Consider the following 25,333-nt stretch of genomic DNA (forward strand, 5'->3'; position numbering starts at 1 on the left):
GCCAAGTCAAGGAAAAAAAAACTTTAAAAAGACGTGCTCAAGAAAGTCCATCAAAAAAGATTTATACACATGTAAACAAGTGAACTACAATGTTATCTTGGGAAGTTCCTGGGTTACAGTGGGCACTGCCCCAGCTGGACGGAGGACGGGCAAAGCAAAGACAGTATGCTCATTGTTCATTTTGGCGGGAAAGGGGTTTTCGGCAGCAAGGTGAGAATATGAGAAAAATACAAGATGTGCTCTAATGGAGGACACAGGGGAGGAGGTCGGGGGAAAGCATTCTCCCGACAGGACATTGCAGACAAAAAAATGGCAGAGCGAGGCTGGCAGACAGAGGACACCACCTTCTTACAGGACAAAACAAACAGTGGAAAAAGATGGACAACACAAATATTTTGCAGACTTTTTCTCACAAAAAAGGAGAAATTCTGAAAAAACACCACAACAGATTGGTGAATCAGGTACAGTGGAACGATTAAGGCTGTCATCCTGCAAAGAAGTTAGTGCATCCGTCATAAAAACAAAATATAAAAAAATAAAATACAAAAAAAACATTGCTAAAGAGTTCTCTGTTCTGCCGGGGGGGTCATACATATGTATTTATCGATACAGATATATATATATGTATGAAAAGATAGACACAGATGTTATCTTCTGAATTCTCTGTATACAATGAGTCCTGAAGCAAGGAGGAGTGAAGGTAGGGTTCAGGTTAGAAGGAAAGCAACAGTAACGAGGAGAGCATACCGCTTTCGGCTTCTGCAAACAACAAGAAAAAAAACCTCGAATCAAACACTTGGATAAGGAGTTAGTTGAGACACCAAACAAAAGCAAAAATAAAAAAAAACCTTTCATTCAACGTGGCTGTGGACCAGACTGTGAAATAAAAAGGTTTTTTTTTCTGCAGGAGGAATACAGACAAATAAAATGGCAGGACGAGAGGAGGGAACTTTACAAACTGTCCAAACAGGGACCTAGATAAGGTGCTTCTTGAAGGGGTAGGGGTGAAGGGTGTTGGGGTGGCAGGAGAGTATGATGTTTCTCACAGATATATCTATCACTCCAAAAAGATAACCAAAAACCAACACATACAACATTGAAGAAACAAATATACGTGGAAGGGGACAGGACTAGGTATGACCCATTGTGTGTCTTCATCTTTACAACTTTGTGCTGGAATTTTTAAATTTAATTTACTTTGTGTTCAGCAACTAGACCCAAGTTCCCACCAAGTGTCTTGAGCAACAATGGCAATTTGTTCAAACCACCTCTCTGTCCGCTATGGACAACCACCATTCGCAACCAAACACAGGACTTCCAAAAGTTCAAGGCAAAAATTGTGCGGCTCGTCAAATTGATTTTTTTTTCTTCATATGGTTTCTATTAATACTCACATGGATGCATGAGATAAAACTACTTGAAATGGCACTGATTGGCTTGCAACTGCATGTGTTTCAGCCTAAGGCCAGGTTCAATATTGCCTTCTGCAAACTGTTCATCAAGAGAAGGCAACGCGGAGTAGATGCCCTCCTTGATGGTGACTTGCAAGAGTGGCTCTGGGTGCAGCAGAAAGAAAGGAGAAAAGAAAGGTTCTGACAGAGAGACAAGGTGTCCTCTTCTTCTCACAAGACCAGTAGGTGTCCTTTGAAGTGTTTTCCAATGTGGGTAAAGATTAGTTTCAGCACCAGGAGCTATCTGACTAGCACTTTTTCTTGGCATCAGAAGTTCTGTGTGAGATACCAGAGAAGAAGAGGCAGGCGGGTGAGCAGAGTGCTGATAATACACTGTATCCCCTACTATTACAATAGAGCTTGAACTGAGAAGTGTCAATGAGAGATATTGGTGTCTGCCTGACCCAGCAGCGCTCCAACACTTGCAGCCTACAAAGGGATGCTGGCGTTATCGGTGGATCCGCCCAGTCCATCCACATCTAATTGAGGGCCTGGAGAGAAGTGCTGCTGTCACCAGTGTGCACAAGCCCCTTACCCTACTCCTGTCCTGCACAGAGAGCCAACAGAGAGCAGCCACTGGCACCAGTACGCACTATTCTTCCAGTGACAGTTCTCAGAAGGTTGACAGTGTGAGAGGGTTGCACTCTTTCACTTCTCCCCGTAGAGCCATTGGAAGAAATGGTGCAAGAAGTGGTCAGCTGTCCTCTCGTGAGTGTCCTAGCCTATGAAATGGAAATGAAGAATTGATGGAGGGAACTTACTTGGGATGGTGGAAGACACCGTCGGGAAGTGAACCACATTTTTGAATGGGTTAGGTAGCCTGAGCTATTGCATTTATTTAGGGTACCTTCCATTAGGGTCCTTTACGGCTTTTGTTGGATTTCAATCAATATATAAAATGGGACAAAGCGAACACGAAGTGCGATCACGAAGTGCTGTGTCCCACCACAAACCTTGCAATGAGTGAAAAATAGGATGCAATGAGATACAGCTAAGGCAAAGAGCAGCATCCTTTACTGCAGCAATTGATGTTCTTATCATAAGGAAGAGGATATAGTATGTTATATGTTAAATTACAGATGTGCCTGCAATTCAGGTAGAGGAAAGAAGTTGGTGAATCCAGATCATGACTCTAGAACCGGGAAAGCGGAGAAGTGTGGCTCAATGGTTAGAGCGGCAGACCCTGATGCAGAGGTCTGGCCCAGACCAGGGTTCAATTCCCGCCTCGGCGGGTCTTGGGCTCAATTTCCCCGGACCTGATAATTCTCGCCTCGGTGCCTATTCTAAGCATGGGTCCCACTCTGCAACTCTGGGCAATAGCTTACTTAATCTCCACAACGGCCCCAACAGCGCTAGGATGCCTGGCTTCACCTTGGGGGTGCCCAGGAGTTGGCACTTCACAGGGAAAGGCCAGGAAGGGTTCCACAGCGGTATGTGTACAGCGCCTTGAGACCCCTTTGGGGGTGATAAGTGCGCTATATAAGCACTACATTTACATTTACAAAGCAATGCAAAATTAGACTTCCTCCAAGGAGGTAAGGAATGCTGCGGACGGATTTGCGCCATGTAATGCTATTTTGAAAACATACTCAGGCTGCAAGTAATTGGGAGATAAGACACATAACAGTGGCTAGGAGTAAAGGTTGGAAAAGTAATAATCCTTCAAGCTCAGTTTACTTCAGCATTTGAAGATAACGTCTAGGTGCAGCTTTTACAAACCAACCAAGAAATGACTTCACAAGCAGAATAAGGCTAATAAGTTTGTTCAGGGTGTAGAAGTGTAGACGATTTAGACAAACAGGTGAATCTAAGCTCAGTTCTTGGGAAGCCATAGAGATGACCACATCGAAAGATAGTTCTGCCCTAGGTAAGTCTAATTCGCTGATACAAGGAAAACCCATGCATGACCTTGGTGTGTCCTTTAACATGTGGTCTTAGAAGTCAGGCCATTCTCAGCTCGCCTGAAAAGATGAACTATTGGTTAATTTGAAAGAGAAACGTTCTTAAATCAAGTTTCTCTAAATTAAATTAGATTTTGCAGAATGCAGTGTGTTAGAGTTTAACTGCAGTACTGAGTAATACTTGTAAATGTGCGTCTTTAACCTTTTACGGCCAACATTTTTGGAAATGTGTTCCTCTAAAAATATGTGCCAAGTTTAAAGTGTGCTGATCATTCCTCATCTTGGGGATATGCATGGGACACACGTTTGAGTAGAACTTCCTCATACGTCCTCATTCATTCACTTTGTTTAACATGTAGTCACCCCAGTAATACACTTCTCTTATCTTGCAGAGAAGACCTTCCTTTACGATGTGGGAGGCTAACGATAAAGCAACTTTTCTGGCTATGGCATCTCAGATGGTATAAAATCACACTGCCCTTTGAACCCATTAATCTACTTGTAAAACCCACTTTTACCATATAACAACTATATATATATATATATATATATATATATATATATATATATATATATATATATATATATATATATATATATATATATATACATATACAAATATATATATATATATATATATATATATATATATATATAAATACACATGTTGCATTACAGAGGCTTAGAGCAGGACTGTGGCAATTATAAATTCCAACACTGGGCCACAAATACCTTTAGTTTCATGCTGAAATACAATTCAAAATGGAATGTACTCAGCAACTTCTGCATTTAATACAGAAATCTATACTGGATTATATTAAAATATCTATAATGAGGCAGATACACTGGCACCTGGGCCAAGGAGTGTGAGGGATTCTCTGTAGCCAGGCTGTGGCTATCTTTTACCAACAAACTGGCTATAGAGGGTCAAGTTTCCCTACTTGCATTTGCCCCTTTACTATTCACCTTCTCTAGCAGAGGCCATCAAAGATTGTCCTGACCTATAGCATTGGCGTAAAAGTCGCTAGAGGCTGCAATGTTATGGAAGGACAGGGAGGAGGTGAGTGATAAATACATACCTATGATTATTCATGAGGTATTTGGGATAAAAAGTGATGAGTGGCCAGATTTAATCCGTGTGATCGGCAAGACCTCTAGCACAGAAATGCTCCTGTCCTTTCAGGCAGTATCTGAAACTATTAACTTGCTGCACCCGAGGCACCTAATTATATTTAGGAGTGTGACAACCTGTACGCAAAAAGGAAATCTATTTGCAACATAAGGGAAAGTGTGTTGGCAACCAGTGGACGAGGAATAATTCTGCAGCCAGCCATCAGGAGTGCACAGGGGTGCATTAATAAAGTTTACGGCAGGTGGCGACCTGGCCTCCATGTAGCCCTATAAGGAGGTTTTTAACAGTGGCACACGTTATTTTGGGACATACCAAATGTACATAACTTGGAAGGTCAAGGAATACATATAAAGTCTGGCTCCTCCCACTTCCTCCCACCCCTCTGACCTGTCTCCACACTGTTCGGAGAGCATTGTTTGCTGCACACTTATCAAAAAATACCAATAGAGTATTTCACTGGTAACCAAACATGCCACGGCTGCAGACCGGATGTCAAGTCTGAGTCTTCAAGGGCTTTTCTACAAGGAGTTTATATGATCACCAACAATGGTATTGCCTTAGTGGTTGGCACCGAGGTTAGAAAGACTTCTGGAAGGTGAGCATTGTGGTGGCATTTTGTAGTAATAGCAGTGATCAATCATGTCAGTCAAGAACTAAGAAGACCATAACTTCTATGCTCCTGCGTTTCATCTGAATCTTCAGCAACAAGAGCATCGGCTTTCCACCGTGATGCTCACGCGTGACCCATGATGGTTCAAAAGAAAATTTGCAACAATCTCTGAATCGGATTCAATGAAGAAGGCAGATGCATGTGTATGTACACGACATTACTGATGGTTCAAGGCAAGTAGGCAAAGAATGTTGACATGAAAGCTGGCGATACTACTTTCTAGTAAGGTCCAATGGAAAAACAAGCAAATTTACAAGGCCAGATAAATTCTTCTGAAAGAGAAGGATCAATCATCAAACACCTCTTCAAGTTGCTTCTTAGCAGGACAGTGTGTAATAGATTTCACCATGAAACGGAGGCACTGTAAGTTTAGTCTTTAACGTCTGCTTTCCTTGGATCACCAACCATAGAAGTCTGCGGACAGTTCTTCTGATGCACAGTATACATCATGTTTAAAGTCTGATTTCCACTGATCACCAATAGAGTTCTGGAACTTAAGCATGTGGTACCTTCTGCTATTACAGCCGAGTGATCAGTGGTCTACTCCACCAATGCACTTCTGTGTACTATGACTTGTGACAAGTAATGCCTTATAATCTAGATGCCTTTATTCACGAAGCAAATATTCTCATTGTGGAAGCGGGACTAAGTCAGACTTTTCTCCAAATCAGCATCAGTTCATGATCTATTTATTCAATTAAAGAAGAGATTTGATGCAGATATTAATTAGTTCTTTGAGAAATAGCTCACTGACTGCTTTTTCCTGTCTCAAAGCAATGTAATTCACAAGTGTTACTGTTACAAAACCCTGTGCTACCCAATTTATCCACCTGAGAATTAAAGACTCATTAGATGCGGTCGCCTCCAAGAAGCACACAGACCTCAGTTTGGGGTGCTGATCTCACTGAGCCATACTGCCCGTAGATCGACAAAATATATTCCCTTGAGCTAAATGCATCGGGCTGCATGGTGCGATCTTAGAAATTAAACCAGCAAAGAGACAGCAAGTCTATGCTTTCTCTTGTTCTAATCCCTGGTGTGGAAAATTTATGGACCAAAAATATTGGGACTGCAAATAAGAAAATTCATTTCTGTGAATTAATTGGAGGAACTGAAGGACATTTTTTGCACAAAATGTAGAAGCAGCCTGGCGCTGAAGGGATAACCGGGCATAGATTCCACTGCTTTTACTGGCAGACAAAAATAACAAAGCTGCCAGTGCTCTCTGAGAAAATGGAGATCTTCCAATGCGCAGACAAGCAAAAGGTGGTTGTTTCAAAGAATCAGTCCCTAGATGCACGCTCAAGGGCAGATGGTCTAAGTGCCCTGTCACGTAAGGTGGAATAAGGCTACTAAAGCAGTGTAGGGAGAAGCACATACTGGCCATACAACATACAGGTTTTCCAACCTGGTTACTCTGCTTGCCTTGAGTTGCTCTGATCTATGTGTGCTGTAGCAAGAGTCCCTTTCAGGTCTCTTCCCACTGGGTGCCCATGACTCCATGCTGGGAGTCTGGCCTGGAAGCTTCCTTCCTTATCATCGCCCACTCCCATCTTTGTTCCTCAGTTGAACCACTCTCTTCTGCTTCGGGTGGAGTTGCTGAACGAGGATTTATTTGGGGGTTTCTGCCGCATTGTCCTCCTGCACTATGGGTTCTTGTCCTCTTTTGTTTGAACAGTGCTGTTTCTCTTGCTGTGGTGTGTGCAGTTTCTCTGGGGCTTATATATGTGGAAAAAGTGGGATCGCATCTTGATGCCGTTTTCTGTGCTGCCCTAAGCGCATAAGGAGTCAATGCGCTTTAAAAAAAAAATCTTGAGAGCATACCTTACCTTGAAATATCTCCAAATTAATGCATGTTTTCCTGAAAGCGGGTTGGGTTTGGAAACACATAGAGCCAATTACTGCCCTTCGTTTCCAAACTCTGCTGTCAGCAAAACATACCGATAAAGAGCACAGACCCCTTGTGCGCTGGTGCAGAGCAGGAAACAGCACCATGAAAAGAGCCAGTGGAAAAAAACAGCATAGCACGGACCGAGATCAGTTTAGGGGGCAAGCAACTCTATCTACTCTTCAATTTAAAACCTATGCTTCAGATAGAAGCTCAAAGCCTAGGACATTAGGGTTGGCAGCAAAAGATAGCCATTCCTGAATCAGTAGACTAGGGCCACACATTCATGTGGTGAGGGGAGTGATCATGCTGTGTTCAAATTGCATTATTGGCAGATTGCATTGATCACCTCTGAGGTGTCTTAGAATATATAAATATGTTGCATCAGTGGGGGAAACCTCCACTTGTTGATAGGCTCTGTCACTGTGATACGCAAGAGGTGAAAAATCTGTTCCACCTCAGGATGGTCTGCCTGACCTGAAATGAGCATAAGACCAAGAAAAAATATTCTGGGGTTCACGTACGCCGAGTATTTATTTATGGGAGATGTACGACCATTACAAGAGGAGGAAGCAACTTTTTACCTCAGGAGAAGAAATGGAAAGTTCAGCAGAACTTGAAGACACTTGGTAACCACTAATACTAATGTATGTTGTGCTAGAACTGCGCCGGTTTATAGAACATTCTTAATGTTGTTTGATTCGTTTGTGTTCTGCGTTGTGAGGAGATCTGGAAATATAAGGCGCTGTTTCTATCTCACATTTTATGTCATCCTGTTTCGTATATGGTGAAAGGAGACATCTAAGAAAGAGAAATGTTGGCCTTAGAGCTTACATGATAGGGCTCATATAGGCAGGACCACTTCAATTATGTGTAAAGGAAGGACCAAATTATGTGGGTTGGTGACTAAATTATGTTCCCAAAAAAGGTAAATTACGTAGTGTAATGTGGCACATTTTGTGATAGTATTACTTCATTAGTATGCCATTTTTACATTTCTGGTTATAGGTGTCATCTCAGTAGTACCAGTTTAACCCAACTATAGCAACAAGCAACAAAAAAGGTGACCACTGAAAATTGGTGAATGGACTTGCTCTGCATGGCACCACATGTTGTGACATTTTTAGCAACTTTTGATCCGTTTGAGATAGAAACATTTGTTGGGTTAAAATCTACAGAATATGCAGCAGGTGATGATGACTCTTTTGACAAATGTGGCCAATACACAGTTATACAAAAAACGCTGCAGTCATAAAATCACCTAATTCCAGTGGCCCTGCATATAGGTAACGTTGTTTGCGTTTGCATTGAACTCTATAGTGGGCTGTTAGATGGTATCAACCTGCGTGTCAGATCTATGTCCTTCCAATTGGGTTACAAAACAATGTAAAGGTAGTACCAGGGCATGCATAGCATGTGAAATGTGTTTTTTCGTGAGGGTGAATATGCAGTGAGTTAGGGGGTAGGGATGGGTGTATTTTTCAGTTCCTTTAATTACCCTTCACACTGCAACAAGATGGGGTTTCAGCCACTTCACAGGAATCTTACCTACTTTCGCCTTTCTCCGACTTGTATTCAATAGCTATCATCAGCAGCTTTAGCTTCTTAAAGCACAATCTACAAGAAAATGCAGAAGGGAGAGAATTAGGTCAGATTGTCAAACGATGGTCTTACAGTGCTAAAAGATAGAAAGGCAGACACTCAAGAAAGGGACATTTTGCCAAGGCATAATTGGCTAAGCAACGTGTATTTCTGGGACTCAACGAAGAACAAAAGGTGAAAATATCTGGCGCCTTATTGCAGAGTGCCTCAGGGGTGCAACAGGCACGTGTGCCTGCTGTGTGTGCCCCTGGGGCACTTTTGTATTTCAGAAGGGGCCGCAGATGATCGTGCAGTCCCTTCTGTAATACATATAGCGCTGGTGCACATGTAGTGCAAGCGCTATCATTAGAGGATGTTCTTATGATTTGCATGGGGCCGTCGAATCATGTTGCCTCAGCATCCACACCGTATTATGGATGTGGGAGAAGGGGCAAACATGCCCTTAGGCAGGTACACAAGAAAGTGCACCACAAAAAGGTGGCACACTTTCAGTACGCCTCCTAATGGCCCTCTGTAGGGTAGAAAAGGGGTGCCGTGGACCCCCTGACACCCCCTTGCAGGCAGGTGGAGTCACTCACTGTACTTGCATGCAAGGGGATCCCCCTCCCCTCTTTAAAGTGCAGGCGGGTTGCCGTCTGTACAGTGAAACACGAAGTGGCTTTGAAGTATTTCACTTGAATGCTCTACCCCCTGGTCAGCACAAGTTTGCGGCTGTCCTGGGGGCACCACATTTATGGTAATAAGGTGCACTTTCCTTGTTTACCACACCTATTTAAAGGTGCGCTATGGTGCAAGCAGGTGTATATATGTAATATGACCGTTGGTCTGTCACAAATAAATGCAGAAACAATTCCTGCATGATGAGTCATGTATTGGTATATACATGTGGAGTTAATTGTAAAACATTTGTAATGATTTTGATGTAGTGTGTTGAAAACTACAGTGCAGTTGCATATAGCCAAAGTTCTTAGTGGTCAGGTCATTTAAGACTTGAAAGGGTGGTGGTATTGGTGGTGGTATTGGTGGTATTGGTGGTGGTGGTATTGGTGGAGGTGGTGGTATTGGTGGCGGCGGCATTGGTATTGGTGGTGGAGGTATTGGTATTGGTGGTGGTGGTATTGGTATTGGTGGTGGTGATATTGGTATAGGTGGTGGTGGTACTGGTATTGGTGGTGGTGGTGGTATTGGTGTGGTGGTATTTGTGGTGGTATTGGTGGTGGTATTAGTGGTGGTGGTGGTATTGGTGGTTCTGGTATTGGTACTGGTGGTGGAGGTATTGGTGGTGGTGTTGGTGGCGGTGGTATTGGCAGTGGTGGTATTGGTGGTGTGGTATTGGTGGTGGTAGTGGGGTGGTGGTATTGGTTGTGGTATTGGAGGTGGCATTGGTGCTGATGGTGGTATTGGTGGTGGTATTGGTGGTGGTGGTATTGGTGGTGGTGGTATTGGTGGTGGTGGTATTGGTCGTATTGGTGGTGGTATTGGTATTGGTGGTGGTATTGGTATTGGATTGGTGGTGGTGGTATTGGTAGTGGTGGTATTGGTGGTGGTGGTGGTACTGGTGGTGGTGGTATTGGTGGTAGTGGCAGAACTGGTGGTGGTGATATTGGTGGTGGTATTGGTTGTGGTGGTATTGGTGGTGGTAATGGTGGTGTTGGTGATGGTGTTGGTGGTGGTGGTAGTGGTATTAGTGGTGTTGATAGGGGTGGTATTGGTGGTGGTGGTATTGGTGGGGGTGGTATTGGTGGTGGTATTGGTGGAGGTGGTATTGGTAGTGGTATTGGTGGTGGTGGTATTAGTAGTGGTGGTGGTATTGGCATTGGTGGTGCTGGTATTGGTGGTGGTGGTATTGGTGGTGGGGTGATGTTGGTATTGGTAGTGGTATTGATGGTGGTGGTATTGGTGGTGGTATTGATGGTGATGGTATTGGTATTGGTAGTGGTATTGATGGTGGTGGTATTGGTGGTGGTATTGATGGTGATGGTATTGGTAATGGTAGTGATATTGGTGGTGGAGGTGGTAGTGGTGGTAGTGGAATTGGTGGTGGAGGTGCTATTGGTGGTGGTGGTAGTGGTATTGGAGGTGTTGGTGGTGGTGGTATTGGTGGTGGTATTGGTGGTGGTGGTATTGGTATTGGTTGTGGTTGTATTGGTGGAGGTGGTGTTATTGATGGTGGTATCGGTGGTGGTGGTGGTATTGGTGGTGGTTGTATTGGTTGTGGTGGTATTGTTGGTGGTAGTATTTGTGGTGGTGGTATTGGTGGTGGTGGCGGTGGTATTGGTGGTGGTGCTATTGGTATTGGTGGTGGTGTTGGGTGTATTGGTGGTGGTGGTATTAGTAGTGGTGGTGGTATTGGTGGTGGTATTGGCATTGGTGGTGGTATTGGTGGTGCTGGTATTGGTGGTGGTGGTATTGGTGGTGGGGGTGATGTTGGTGTTGGTAATGGTAGTGGTATTGGTGGTGGTGGTATTGGTGGTGGTATTGATGATGGTGGTGTTGGTGGTGGTATTGATGGTGATGGTATTGGTGGTGTCAGTGGTATTGGTGGTGGAGGTGGTAGTGGAATTGGTGGTGGTGGTAGTGGTATTGGTGGTATTTGTAGTGGTGGTGGTATTGGTTGTGGTGGTATTGGTGGGTGTATTGGTGGTGGTGTTGGTGGTGGTGGTATTGGTGGTGGCATTGGGGGTGGTGGTATTGGTTGTGGTTGTATTGGTGGAGGTGTTGTTGGTGGTGGAGGTGGTGGTATTGATGGTGGTGGTGGTTGTATTGGTTGTGGTGGTATTGTTTGTGGTAGTATTTGTGGTGGTAGCATTGGTGGTGGTGGTATTGGTATTGGTGGTGGTGTTGGTGGTGGTAGTATTGGTGGTGGTGGTATTGGTGGAGGTGGTGGTATTGGTGGTAGTGGTATTGGTGGTGGTACTGGTATTGGTAGTGATGGTACTGGTATTGGTGGCGGTAATGGTACTGGTGGTGGAAGGATTGGTGTTGGTGAGATTGGTATTGGTGGTAGTGGTATTGGTATAGGTGGTGATGGTATTGGTATAGGTGGTGGTGCAACTGGAATTGGTGGTGGGGGTATTGGTGGTGGTATTGGTATTGGGGGTATTGGTGGTGGGCTATTGGTGGTGGTATTGGTGTGGTGGTATTGTTGGTGGTGGTATTGGTGGTGGTACTGGTATTGGTGGTGATATTGGTATTGATGGTGGTATTGGTACTGGTGGTATTGGTGGTGGTATTAGTGGTGATGGTATTGGTGGTATGTGTGGTGGTGGTGGTACTGGTGGTGGTGGTATTGGTGCTGGTGGTATTGGTGGCAGTGGTATTGGTGGTGGTGGTATTGGTTGTGGTGGTGGTATTGGTATTGGTGGTGGTGGTGGTGGTATTGGTGGGGGTATTTTTGGTTGTGGTTGTATTGGTTGTGGTGGCATTGGTGGTGGTAGTATTGGTGGTGGTATTAGTGGTATTGGTAGTAGTGGTGGTATTGGTGGTGGTGTTGGGGTAGTATTGGTGGTGGTGGTGGTGGTTTTGGTGTTGGTATTGGTGGTGGTGGAGGTGGTGCTATTGGTGGTGGTGGTATTGGTGGTATTGGTGGTGGTATTAGTGGAGGTGGTGTTGGGGGAATTGGTAGAGGTGGTGGTATTGGCGGGGTGGTGGTATTGGTGGTGGAGGTTGTGGTATTGATGGTGGTGGAATTGGTGGTGGTGGTGGTATTGGTGGTATTAGTGGCAGTGGTGGTGGTGTTGTTAATAAAACAGGCTTTTGTAAACAACCTGTAAGGTGTCTTTGGTACAGCTGACATGTAACACAGATGTGCTGTAATCAGCTTCAGCCCATTAGCAAAAGGTTATGTGCTACCTGGAATTCACATGACTTTAGCTAATCATTTTTAAATCCATTTTAATTGGGGGGGAGGGGTTGAAACAGACACAAGATAATGCTGGGTTAAAGTGATAGAAAGCAGGTGCCCGTGAGCAGGGCGGGCTGGCTTTATGGCTGGAATGGAGGGAGGGAAGGATGGTCTCGGCTGCAGCTCTGGAATTGTACAGTGCCCCTGCTATTACTAGTGAGAAAGAGGTGGTGGTGTTGGTATTGGTGGTGGTGGTATTGGTATTGGTGGTGGTGATATTTGTGGTGGTGCTATTGGTGATATTGGTGGTGGTAGTATTGGTGGTGCTGGTGGTGGTTTTGGTGGTGGCATTGGTGGTGGTGGTGGTATTGGTGGAGGTGGTGGTATTGGTGGTGGCGGTATTGGAATTAGTGGTGGAGGTTTTGGTATTGGTGTTGCTGGTATTGGTGGTGGTGGTGGGACTGGTATTGGTGGTGGTACTGGTATTGGTATTGGTGGTGGTAGTGGTATTGGTGGTGGTGGTACTGGTATTGGTAGTGGTGGTACTGGTATTGGTGGTAGTACTGGTGGTGGTGGTGGTATTGGTGGTGGTGGTATTGGTATAGGTGGTGGTACTGGAATTGGTGGTGGTATTGAAATTGGTGGTATCGGTGGTGGTATTGGTGGAGGGATATTGTTGGTTTTATTGATGTGGTGGTATTGGTGGCGGTGGTATTGGTGGTGGTGGTATTGGTGGTGGTAGTGGTACTGGTATTGGTGGTGATATTGGTATTGGTGGTGGTATTGGTACTGTTGGTGGTGGTGGTATTGGTGGTGGTAGTATTGGTGGTGGTGGTGGTGGTGGTATTTGTGGTGGTGGTGGTATTGGTGGTGGTGTTGGTGGTGGTGGTATTGGTGGTGGTAGTGGTATTGGTGGTTGTGGCATTGGTTGTGGTGGTATTGGTGGAGGTGTTGGTGGTTGTGGTTGCATTGGTTGTGGTGGTATTGGTGGCGGTAGTATTGGTAGGGGTATTAGTGGTATTGGTAGTGGTGGTGGTATTGGTGATGGTATTGGTGGTGGTGTTGGTGGTAGTATTGGTGGTGGTGGTTTTGGTGGTGATATTGGTGGTGGTGGTGGTATTGGTGGTGGTGGTGGTGGTATTGGTGGGGGTATTGGTGGTTGTGGTTGTTTTGGTTGTGGTGGTATTGGTGGTGGTAGTATTGGTGGAGGTATTAGTTGTATTGGCAGTGGTGGTGGTGGTATTGGTGGTGGTATTGGTGGTGGTGTTGGTGGTGGTGGAGGTGGTGGTGGAGGTGGTGGTATTGGTGGTGGTGGTGGTATTGGTGGTGGTTGTGGTACTGGTGGTGTTGATGGTGGTGGTGTTGGTGGAATTGGTGGTGGTGGTATTAGCGGGGGTGGTGTATTGGTAGTGGAGCTTGTGGTATTGATGGTGGTGGTATTGGTGGTGTTGGTGGTGGTGGTAATAAAACAGGCTTTTGCAAACAACCTGTCAGGTGGCTTTGGTACAGCTAACATGTAACACAGATGTGCTGTAGTCAACTTCAGCCCATTAGCACAAGATTATGTGCTACCTGGAATTCACATGACTTTCGCTAATCATTTTTAAATCCATTTTAATTGGGGGGGGGGTTGAAACAGACACAAGAAAATGCTGGATCAAAGTGATTGAAAGCAGGTGCCCGTGTTACGGGGATGCTGTGCTGCTTAAAAAAACACAAGCAGTTTCAGCTGAAGTCACGCATGTCCGGCCTGCAGCAAGAGAAACTCCATAAAGTACACAGTGATTACAGACTAAATAACAGGTCCCCTGTAACAACCGAAGTAAAAGGGCCAGTCGCCACGGGAGGGTACAAATGAAGACAAGGTCTTACTAAGGAGAGACTAACAAGCCTATTAACGAATCTGAAGGCAGCATTTACGAAAGACAATGACACAAACCAATTAAAAATATTGGAGGAGAGTGGGGGCAGCTTCTCTCCCATACTCTACTACAGCAGTCTCGCAGAGCGAGCAGTGCATGCGTGCTGCCACTAGGCTCGACCTAAAAAAGGCTTGCTGAGTCTGTCACCGATGTCCTGTGAGGTTTTTTTCACACCCATTAATAGACAGCTGCTTGAACCCACTCACTGCAGGGGTTTCCAGCTCACCTTCCCTGCCAAAGTGTGATATTTGCTCTTCCCCAGATGAACATTCAAGAGAGCTGATATTGTGTGAAACACAGTGAAACCGTGTGAACTGTCCAGTCTGACACAATATTGTAGTATAACAGTTCTTGCAACTTATGGACAAAATACATAACTAATTCATCTTATTAGCTATCCACAACAGAAAATCTGACTTGGGGAACATTACGGCCTCAGGGAACACTCTACTGCATAGTGATGCCCAGGGCTGGACTGGGATCATGTACAGACCTGGCTGGCGAAAATGCTAAAACTAGCCCTGCTTCCTTCCTCTTTTACTCTAGCTCTCTTTTTTATCCGTCCATCCATCCATTCTCTCTCTCTCCTCTCTCTCTGATGTCTTGCCCTCCCTCTCTTCCTTCCTCACTTGAAGCACCCAGTGCCTGCTGTAGTTAATCTCGATGATCTGTGGAAATTGACAGAACCACCAGCAGCAGCCAAGGAGTTTCAAACCCAACATACAATGACTCCAACCCCCCGGGGAAATGCCTTGTGGAATAAAAGGCTAGCCCGGCCATACTGGTGCCCAATGTTTTTGCAAAAGTTTGGGCACATGGTGCTGCCATGATATCAGTGATACGTTGTCAGTAGAAATACCGACTTGAGGCCTTCTTCATTGGAAATACAGCACAATGCACTTAAAAATACAATAAAAAGATAGAGGTAGAAAGTGTTCCATATTTTGAGTGTTCCACATGGTGGAGCAAGTTTCTCTTCCATGGGAGGAGCCACTTTTAATAGGGAAAAGCCACGAGGGAAATGCCCACCAATAGATGTCACATCTGATTCATTTTCCACCACTAAATGTGGACACTGGAAGTGTGCGCCCCCCAAATAGGGGGTACAGTGTCAGAACCCAAATGTCCTCATCCAGTTGGCTATTGCACTCATGCATTTGGTAAATTGAGAAGCTACCTCTTCTATTTCATTGTTTATGGATACCATAATTTTGTATTGTCTGTGTAGGACGCTGTGGAGAAGCTGTACGGCCTTACCAGTTCCAAAAGATGAGCCACATATATATTAAATAATGTGGGCTTAATGGAGACCCTTGTAGGACACCCCAGGGTAAGGTAAAAGGTTTGGAGCTAAAATCGCCCATGTTGATAGTTTGCTCCCTTTTGTCCAGAAGGAGTAACTTGAAGGCAGAGCTTGGGACACTTATCTAAGTCAACCAATGTTTCAATATGCCGTGACTTACCAGGTCAAAGGCTGGAGATAGGTCCCAAAGGACAGTCACAGCCTTGCCTCCATGGTCCCAGATGTCCCTGACCTCATCTTAACTGCTACCAGCACAGTTTTAGTATTGTGGGCTTATCCAAGGCTGAACTGGGCTCTGTCAAGAATGCCATTCTGGTCCAAAAATGTACAAAGAGAGATGTTTAGATGTATTTCTAGTGCTTTCGCTAAAATAGGAAGTCCAGATATCGAACAATAGTTATTTTCTTCTAAAGGGTGAAAAGTGGTCTTTTTGAGAAACGGCCGAATGAAGGTCTTTTTCCATTCTGCAGGAAAACAACCAGATTTTAGAACGTACTTGAGCCGCAAGACCAGTGAAGGTGCAATGGAATCGGCTATATTGTGCAACGTTTTAGTGGAGTAAGAGTCCGAAGGAGCTCTGGACTTGATTATTTTTATAAGTTTGATAATGATTTCAGTGAAAATTGTAGGAAACTCGCAAAGAGCTGGGCATTTAGGACCTGAGAGAGTGGTAACTGGGACTGATCAGTCCCATTGATAAAGTTAAAGTCATTGTAGACCACCTCAACTTTGTTTCTAAAGTAAGCCACTAGATTGTCACAGTGCTCTTGTGGGAGGGGGGTATTGTGGTGGAGGCGGGGGGGGGGGGGGGTAGAAAGGCTATGTACTGTTTGGAAAAGCTCCATGGATGAGTTGGTGCTGGACTTGATTTTTTCAATAAAATAGCTCATTTTCTCAAATATTATCAGGCTCTTGTATTCCTGAATCAATAGTTTGTAATTCAATTTTTCTTCTTGGGCATCATTAAGTCTTCAGGCCCTTTTTGACGACAGCAGCTTTTCATTAGATTCCTAAGCTTGGAGGAATACCAAGGGGTGGGTCGTTTTGCAAGATATGTGATTGGTGGCCTTTTGATTGGGGACAGTTTATTTGCTGCTTCTTGAATCCAGTTAAAATAACAGAAAGCTGCTGTCTTGGGGGCATCAGCGAAAGAGGGTCGGGTAGTCTTGAGGTTCCTTATCAGATCCGTTCTGTTGCCTTTACTCTGTGGCCTGACCAGTTTAGCCTGAGTTAGGTTAAAGATGATGCTAAACTGCAGTGTCATGCGGTCAGACCACGTCAGCAGAAGGATGTCTACTAGCTGCAGCTCAGGGAGGCTTGTAAAAATGTAGTCTAGTGTGTGTCCTGCATGGTGAGTTGGAGAATTCACGACTTGTCTGAGATCAAAACCCAACAGATTGTCGAGAAGAGTTTTAGACTCTGTATTTTCGGGATTGTCTAAATGGTAGTTGAAATCCCCTAGTACTGTGAAGTTGCCAAATTGCCTGCTCCCCTCAAGGAAGTCACTGAGACCTTCCAAGAAATTGGTTCTAGGACCTGGGGCTCTGTAGACAAAGAGTCCATAAAGCTTGGCATGATGGTTTACTTTGCAGCTAAAGGAGAGGGCTTCACAATGGGTAATCCTAACTGGGAGGCACAAGATCTCTAGGGAGCTCTTATAGATAAGAGCTAATCCTCTGCCACATTTGCCTTCTCCATCCAGTCGTTGATTAGGTAGCCTGCAGGTAAGGCTACGACGATATCTGGGGCAGCAGACCGGCCAGCCCATGTTTCTACGAGAAAAGTGATATCAGGGTTGTAAGCTTCCAGATACTCAAGAAACTCACTTTTATGTTTAATCATTGAACGCCCATTCAGTAGCGCGCACTTTACTATTTGAGTTTGCGTAGAAGGGCATTTTTTGGGAGCCATTTTATTTAGGTGGCAGGAGAACTGGCACATATCACAAACATAAACATTTTGCGCATGACTGAAAGTGAAGTGATTGCAAGCAGTATGAGAGCCTTCGTCTTTAAACTGTCTTTAGACACACCATACTTTCCTTTCCATAAAAGGCCACCATCATTTCCAATTCCATGGTCTATCATCACCATCATAAGTGGTTACACAGCATTTACCCTAGAATGGGAAGTTAGTCAGCTCTGATGTGTGGGGACTTTAACTCTTTAAGTGTAACGTAGAGGCGACTCCAGCCTCTATGTATACTAAATAGAGCAATTCAACCAGCAGAAAAAAGCTGTAAATCTGCCATTTATGCAGCTTCTCCTTGTCTGCACTCCACAGAATCAGACCATGAGAGCATCTGCCCTGTATCATCTCTGGATGAGTCTTTCTATAAATGTTAGTGCCATGAGATGTAAGTCCCTAAGAGGCACTGAGCGCGCCTGTGAGCTGAGAAAGGTTTTCCCTTTAACCCCTTCGGCGCTGCACACATTTTTGCCCTAGGCAGGTGATATAAATAGTGGGCGGGATTTGGACGGCCCCGCCCTCCTCCGCACACGCCCACCGTGATGCATGACGGCCGGGGCGGTCATTCGCACCGAAGGGGTTAAGCTGCTTCATTTGCACTATTTACAATGGCAGTTTGTTGCTGGCACCAGGGCTTTAAGTGGGTTGGGTCCGCCCCGTGTCTTAGACTTGGCAGAAATTAAAAACTGACATTGAAACAGGTCTCTATCGGGCTCTACGTCCATGTCCTTAATTTTAGAAGCAACACTGGTCGACTTCTGAACAATGACTGTAAAACCATTAAGGTAATACATGTCAGCAATATTGTTTCTGTTTACATTTCACATTTTTACTTAATCTTGCATCTCCTAAGAGTGTGTGCTTTTTCCAGGACGTTGTGTTTCATCAGTTTATTCCATGCAGCATATTACCCTTGTACAGTGAAAGGAGACACCTCTCGTGTCTTTGTAATTTCAGGTTGTGGGTGTATGTCTTTAATACAGCCCGATTGAGAGCTCTGGTACTTGAGCTAAAGCAATGGTGAATTCCTCACAGTGCCCATCAGCGGGCAAAAAGACCGTCAGAATCTTTGGCCTCCGCAGACCAGGCGGAGCAAGGATCAATTGAGATTCTATACAAAAGTGTGTGAAGGAGGAGCAAATCCATCAAAATATTAAGAGGGTGAAAATAAAAGAAAATGCAGTGTTTGCAGGTGAGTGGGTGCATGTGTGTGAGGATGATGAAGGGAGGGGATGCAAGTAATTATATGCAGGAGAGAGTGGAAAGAGAATGCTGACTGGAAAAGAGATGAGGTGAGAGATGCGCCGACTGAGATTTTTCCAAAGGTGGTGTGAGAAAAAGGAGGCAAGTGTCTAACATAGAGTACAGATGAAAGTGGTATAAAGGGAAACACAGGAGAGAGTGAGACACTTAAGACCAGTACCCTTTCCACAGGGCTTAGTAATATTGAATTCACTATCTAATATTTTCAGATTTGAAACATTTTCAATTTGAATTATTCACAACAAAATCTTCGTTGCTTCACATTTATCGTAAACGACTAACAAGCATTGGCCAAGTCAATAGCTTTTGCTTGTTTTAGCCATGTCAGTTGTTGTGTTACATAACTGGATGCAATTACAGAATGCTCACATAGAGATAAAAAAAAAACTAGTTGGATGGCATTTTTTGGGAAGCACAGGTTTTTGTTCCCATTTTTTAACGCCTTAACCGCTGCGGTTTTTCCGCCGCGGTGCGGGCGTTATATAAGGTGGGCAGGGCTGTGTCGGCCGTTGGCCGACGGCAGCACTAGCGAGGTAATGCTCTCGTCGGCCAACGGCCGACGGCAGCACGCAAGGAGTTTAGCCACTCCCTTAGTTACACAGGCCACCCCTGTTGGAAGGGAGTCCTAGTTACAATTGTTCTGCCACACTCCTTTTAGAGACCCCTCGCCCATTTTCCAGTCGAAGCCTACCAGACAGCTGAGCTGCGCTCTCTGGTTTGCTTTAAACATCTTGGGGACATTCAGAAAGCTTCTCTGGGAATGCATTCCGCCCGTTGTTTGCCATTGGCTTTGTGGTTTGTAACTCACATTTGCTTTCTTTCTGTTTCCTGGCTGTATTTGTTTTAGGCTGCCCAGATAGAGTTCATCCCTCCCAAGTAGCATGACCTTTTTACTGTATTCTTACACTGTGCTTGCTTTCTATAAACAGGCCTTTAAACCCTGTTCTTATCTTGTCACATTTGCTGTACATTCAAAGACATGGGTCAAATGTCAGGCTCTGTTTTCAGTTTACTTTTCTTTCTCTGACTTCAAAGTGAGAAAATATATCTAACAATCTGGGGGTGTGAAAGGAAATGCATTTTTCTAGCACACAACAAAATTTAAATGTCTGTAAGTGAACTGTGGAAATATTTCATAATATATCAGAAATAGGAAAGCACAAATGAAGCACTTTTTTGGTAATTCTGAAGTGTGGTGTAAACAAATATTTGAATACAATCATAACAAGTCAATACATTAGATGATGCAATTTCCACACATTATCGTTTATGTACCACTCTATGCCACTCCATGACAATCTACAACTCTGCACTCTATGACCCTCCACTCTACAACTCTCCACTCCATGACACTCCACTCTATGACACTCTCCTTCACTCTACAAAACACTATGCCACTCTATGACAATCCACTCTACAACACTCTCAGCCCTCCACTCTAAGCCCCTGCAGCTTACGCCCGCCACGCCACTCTACTTCACTCTATGACAATCTACACCACTCCCTCTATGCGACTCCAGTCTACTCCACTCTATCTACAAACCACTACACCACTCTACTCCTCTACTCCACTCTCAACCATTCCAATCTACACTACTCTAATCCACCCCACTGTACGACACTCCATTCTATGAGACTCTACTCCACTAAAATGTATGCCCCTCCAATCTATGCCTCTCCCCCCTATGCCCCTCCACTCTTCACCAATCCACTCTACTTCACTCCACTCTAAACCACTCTACTCTACAATACTCCACAACCCTCCACTCTCCTTTATTGCACTCCATCCCACTGTATGCCACACCACTCTACTCTACCCTTGGCAACTCTACTCAACACTCCATTCCACTCCACTCTCTACTCGACTAATGTTTAGGCATGCTGAAGAGCAGCTACGCTGGTATACAACATGGCTAAAAACACATTGGCAAAGCCAATAGCTCTTGTATAAGTGATACCTACTGACTTTGCCAATGCTTGATTTATTTTTCCATCTCTCTTAAAGCCCTGGATGACTCTCTGGTTCATAATCGGATCAGTATCTTGTCACCCTTAGGACTTGTTCACACATAAGACCTGTGTGAAATCATGAAAGAATGAATACAATGCCACAATCTTAAATGAGTCTCCTGGGGTCCTCTTCCTTCCTTTCTTTCCCCTTGTGCAGACAAGCAGATGTGAGTTCACCATAAAGGACATATTGTATTTGATCATGTATGTTTACGTCTTTTGCTTCAACAGTGTCTGGTTTCTGTCAGCGCGCAAACTGGAGAAAGGCCATGGGAGCAGTTGCACCTATCAAAATACTGAGCGATGTAAGACCCCTGCATCACCGAGCCCTGGCACTGATTGGCTTGCTGGGACCAGCACAGCAGGAACGGAAGTCACTATTCTCAAGTGAGGAGTTTTTTATCAACATCAACAACTGGAGTTAGGAAATTAGCATAACTGGACTGAAAGGCGCATTGTTTTCCTTTTCAGTAACTTCACAATACTGTTAGCAGTTGTTTGGGTGAGTGGAGAGTCTGAGCCAAGAATTATACGCATTCCAGAGCCTCCAGCAGTTAGTGATTTGTGAAAGTCAAGTAACACTGTCACTTACCTTCCAGGGCCACAGTTTATCACAGATAATAACATCACAAGCATGTGCAATCTTTATAACGCAGAAGTGAGTATGGGGTTAAGGATACTAACTAACGCCCATAAAGATGCCACACATGATGGCAAGTTTTGCCACACTAAGCACATTTAACATTGTGTTCTCAACAACTTACTTCTGTGAGATGAGTGCATGTTGCAGATCTTATTACCCATGACCCTGATATAAGTGAGACATTTTAAACTATTTCAGGCCACCTCAAATTGTTCAAATGGATTAGATGTGCTAGTTTCATTATGTTTTTAAAGTATATAGAATTATATTACACACTAATTTCACAAAAAGACAGACCATGCCACCTACTGGTTGACGGTCATATAAGGTGCTTGTGTTTGGAAATAAGTGCCAGTGCTGAGCTCCGGCATACAGCAACACAACTTAAGCACTGGCTTAGAAGATCAGTTGGTTCACATGATCAGTCTCAGAAGTGCATGGTCCAACAGTTATACAAGAATTACTCACGCCTATATTAGGAAAGGTATAAAATACGATTTAGTTACGAAAATATTCTTTTAGTTCTGGTATTCTACCCAATCTATTTGCTTTTAAATTCTTCTCTGAACTCAGTGGGGATCCCACACAAGGTTTATAAACATCTTTTAACTCACAGTCATTGCAGTATAATAAAAACACATGTCAATGTGCCTTGGCTTGGAATTCTAAGTGCACCCTTGCACTCTGCCTCTAGGAAGTTAAAAACCCCTACTTTATTTATTTATTTTAAAGGTTTCATATAGCGCTGGCTAGACCCGGAGGTATCAGAGCGCTTCACATGAGAATCAGAACAAAGTTGCAGGTTACATCATTACAAAGGTTACACAGTTATTAGAGCTTGGCAAACATAGGTACATGTACGGTCGAGACAAAACAAAAAGACATATACGTAAGGGAAAAAGCAGGCAAGGGGAGAGATTCAGGGGAGGGGGTAGGAGCAGGGGAAGAAGACAGAGAGTGGAGGAGGGAAAGAGGAGGGGAGGGTGAGAGACACAGCATGGAAAGAGGAGGGGGAGGATGAAGGGGACACAAATCGGTAGACGAGTCAAAGCTGCGTCCAAAGTCCAGTAAGCTGTGATCCCTGGGGCGGTGGTATCATTTCCCCCCTCCCTGTTGCGAGAGGCTCCCTATATGCAGTTGACTCTCTCAGAGGGGTCTCTGAGACGCCAAGGCCCACATACTGGATCCTTCCCCAAAAAGGGGAGAGGGAGTGCTTTGGCAAGGGGTGCCATACCATACCACTAATGTGAATGGGTCCCTTGGATCTGTGGACTCTCTCAGCAGGATTCGCTGAGACTCCAGAGTATAAATATTGGATCTTTCCCCAACAAGGGGATTAGGAGTGCTTAGTCAAAGGGCAAAGAAGGACAGGGGGCTAGGCGGTGTGGCGGGCAAGGGTAAAGATTCAGGTGAGAGGGGATAGGAGCAAAGGAAGTAGACAAAGAAAGAAAGAGAACTAAATGGGAACAGACAGCATCATTTAGGGGGCTCTTGCACTATTTACATGCTTAAAAGTTCTAATTGCTGGGGATTTTATAAACCTCCGCGGTATAAGCCCAGGATGGTGCTAATTGAGGAAATAAGAACAAACATTGAGATTTTGCACCAAGTCTCTGTGACATGAGCTCAACTCACTGACCTATCTTACTAATACTTGCTGATCATTGTAAGATCCCCCCCAACGTAGGTTGTGCCGGGCACCCCCAGGGGTCAGAGTCCGCAAATATGAAACAGGGGGCGGCCGATGTCCCCCCTCCCCTCCAATGTTTCACACCGCATAAGGATGCTGAGGGTAAGGTAGGATCTTTCCCAAGTGTACATATTGCTGATGTTATTTTAACATGGTTGGGCCTAGTATTGCTGGTGATATCCCCAAATGTGATTTATGCTAAAAAAATACATGATGTTCCTGTTGTGTTGAATACAAACTTTATTTACATACACCACGTGTGAAGTCTCTTTTGTGACGCTCAGTGTATCTATTGTATGAGGGTGCTGCACCCTTAGAAAATGGGAAACCCCTAACCTATAAAAACATGGGAAAGGAACTCCTTTAATGCATACTGAGAGTGTTCTTTTAGTTTTGATTATTGAAACACTGAAAGTTCTGAAATTAGGGACAAATGGGTGGGTTGGATAGGAAAGTGAGAAGACATTCCACCTGGAAAGCTATTGTTACTATTAAGTAGCTTTTTTAGGGGGGTGGGATCCTCCTCAGATTAGTATGCTTTAGACTAACCATTTGGAGTAGAAGAGTGAATAGGCCATGGTCATTTTCACAGAGTACTGATGAATGATGGCACCAGCTCATTGAAATCAAGAGAAACTGTAGGCTGACTCTGAGTGCCTAATTGGTCAGCAGACACACAGGGGCTTTCTTTCGCATCTCATAGTGTAAAACCACTGGATACCTAGCTTGAAACCTAGCTGGCACCTGGGAACTCAGACTCCCTCACATCACTGCCATAGGGGAAGAACTTAGCTTTGGCACAGGCTTCATTGTGCGCTCATCACAATTCAGGCCATGATTTCCTTCCTGATCTCTCTTCTCCAGAGACAGCCATTCTGATCCACAAAATCTGGCAACGGTGCCTTCAGGGAGGCGAAGCACTTTGCAGTTGGTCCACAGAGGGATTCCTAGATTCTGTCAATCTTCTCCCAACAGGGAAAATCCAGTCTCCCTATAGGTGTTTGCCCAGTCTAGCAATACAAATAACCCTTATCCTTTTGAAGCAAGCCAAGTCCTAGAAAGCGCTAGCGGTGCAATGTCCCTCCTTCCATCACTCTTGACATTTGCAGGTTGGTTGAGAACCTGTCCACATAAAGTGAAAGCTGTTCTATAGTCTTAGTCCTCAGATCCTTGACTAAGCACTTGGAAAACCCTACCATTGACCAGGTGCACAGGCTGATCTTTAGGCGGAGCACAACTCGCTCCATCCTCCTGTCTGTCATCAAAGAACAAAGCCTCCCATCTCCTTCTATCCCTCTGGTGGGCAGAGCAGGCCTTCTCATTCTGCCTCTCACTCCTGAGGACAGATCTCCATCTCAGTCATGGATAAAGGTCCACATCTCCTTCCGTCCCTGGGTGGAGTTCAGCTCACACCTCCTGCCTTCCCTTAGTTTGAAGCTGAGCTGACCACCTTCCACTATCAATCTTAACTCAGCAGAGCGCATTGCTCGGTCCCACAGGGACCTGCAGTTGGGCATGTCTTTATTCTCTGATATTGATTCACACTCTGATCATTATGCCATACTCTCTAGAGCACACCCTAACATCTCCCTCACATCTTACGTAGTTCCTCTCTCAGAGTCCGCCTAGAACCACCAGGGTCCGAGTGTGCGTCACATCGATATGCTACACTCTGTAGATGAACTGGTCTGTCTCTTCACAATACCATGCTGCAAGCTCGCCCTTTGGCTCTTCATGGGTGCACTGCACTGGTCCATATCCGAGAGATTGTATAAATCGCAGTGCTGCCCACTGTATGAGCTTGGTCCTGGGATGTCTGTGGCTTTCATGCACATTTTCCTGAAAGAGAAGGACCAGGAGAAAGGATTTATGGTACAAGGAAGTAATTGCAGCATGGGCCTCTCTATAGGACGGAGGCTTTTACTTGGGAATCCAGGTAAGTATCTGGGGGCTTCATTATCTGACTTTTCGCGAAGCCAGAAAGTGAGAGTCATAACTCCACCATCCCAACGCTTTGTTAGTAACTCCCTCTTGCTCGTGCTTAAT

At 44.7% G+C, this 25,333-nt stretch overlaps 1 protein-coding gene across 5 annotated transcripts in view; it reads right to left on the reverse strand.

Moving 5' to 3' along the window:
• The window catches only part of KCNMA1 (potassium calcium-activated channel subfamily M alpha 1), a 1,543,535-nt gene that overhangs the window by 423,045 nt on the left and 1,095,157 nt on the right, over window positions 1-25,333 (reverse strand). For all 5 annotated transcript variants that reach the window (XM_078643370.1, XM_078643368.1, XM_078643365.1 and 2 more), the window contains exon 16: window positions 8,591-8,659. In XM_078643370.1, the coding sequence (XP_078499496.1) occupies window positions 8,591-8,659 (69 nt within the window). The remainder of the gene's footprint in view (window positions 1-8,590; window positions 8,660-25,333) is intronic.

The sequence above is a fragment of the Lissotriton helveticus genome, chromosome 5_1, assembly GCF_964261635.1.
Source record: "Lissotriton helveticus chromosome 5_1, aLisHel1.1, whole genome shotgun sequence".
NCBI lineage: Eukaryota > Metazoa > Chordata > Amphibia > Caudata > Salamandridae > Lissotriton > Lissotriton helveticus.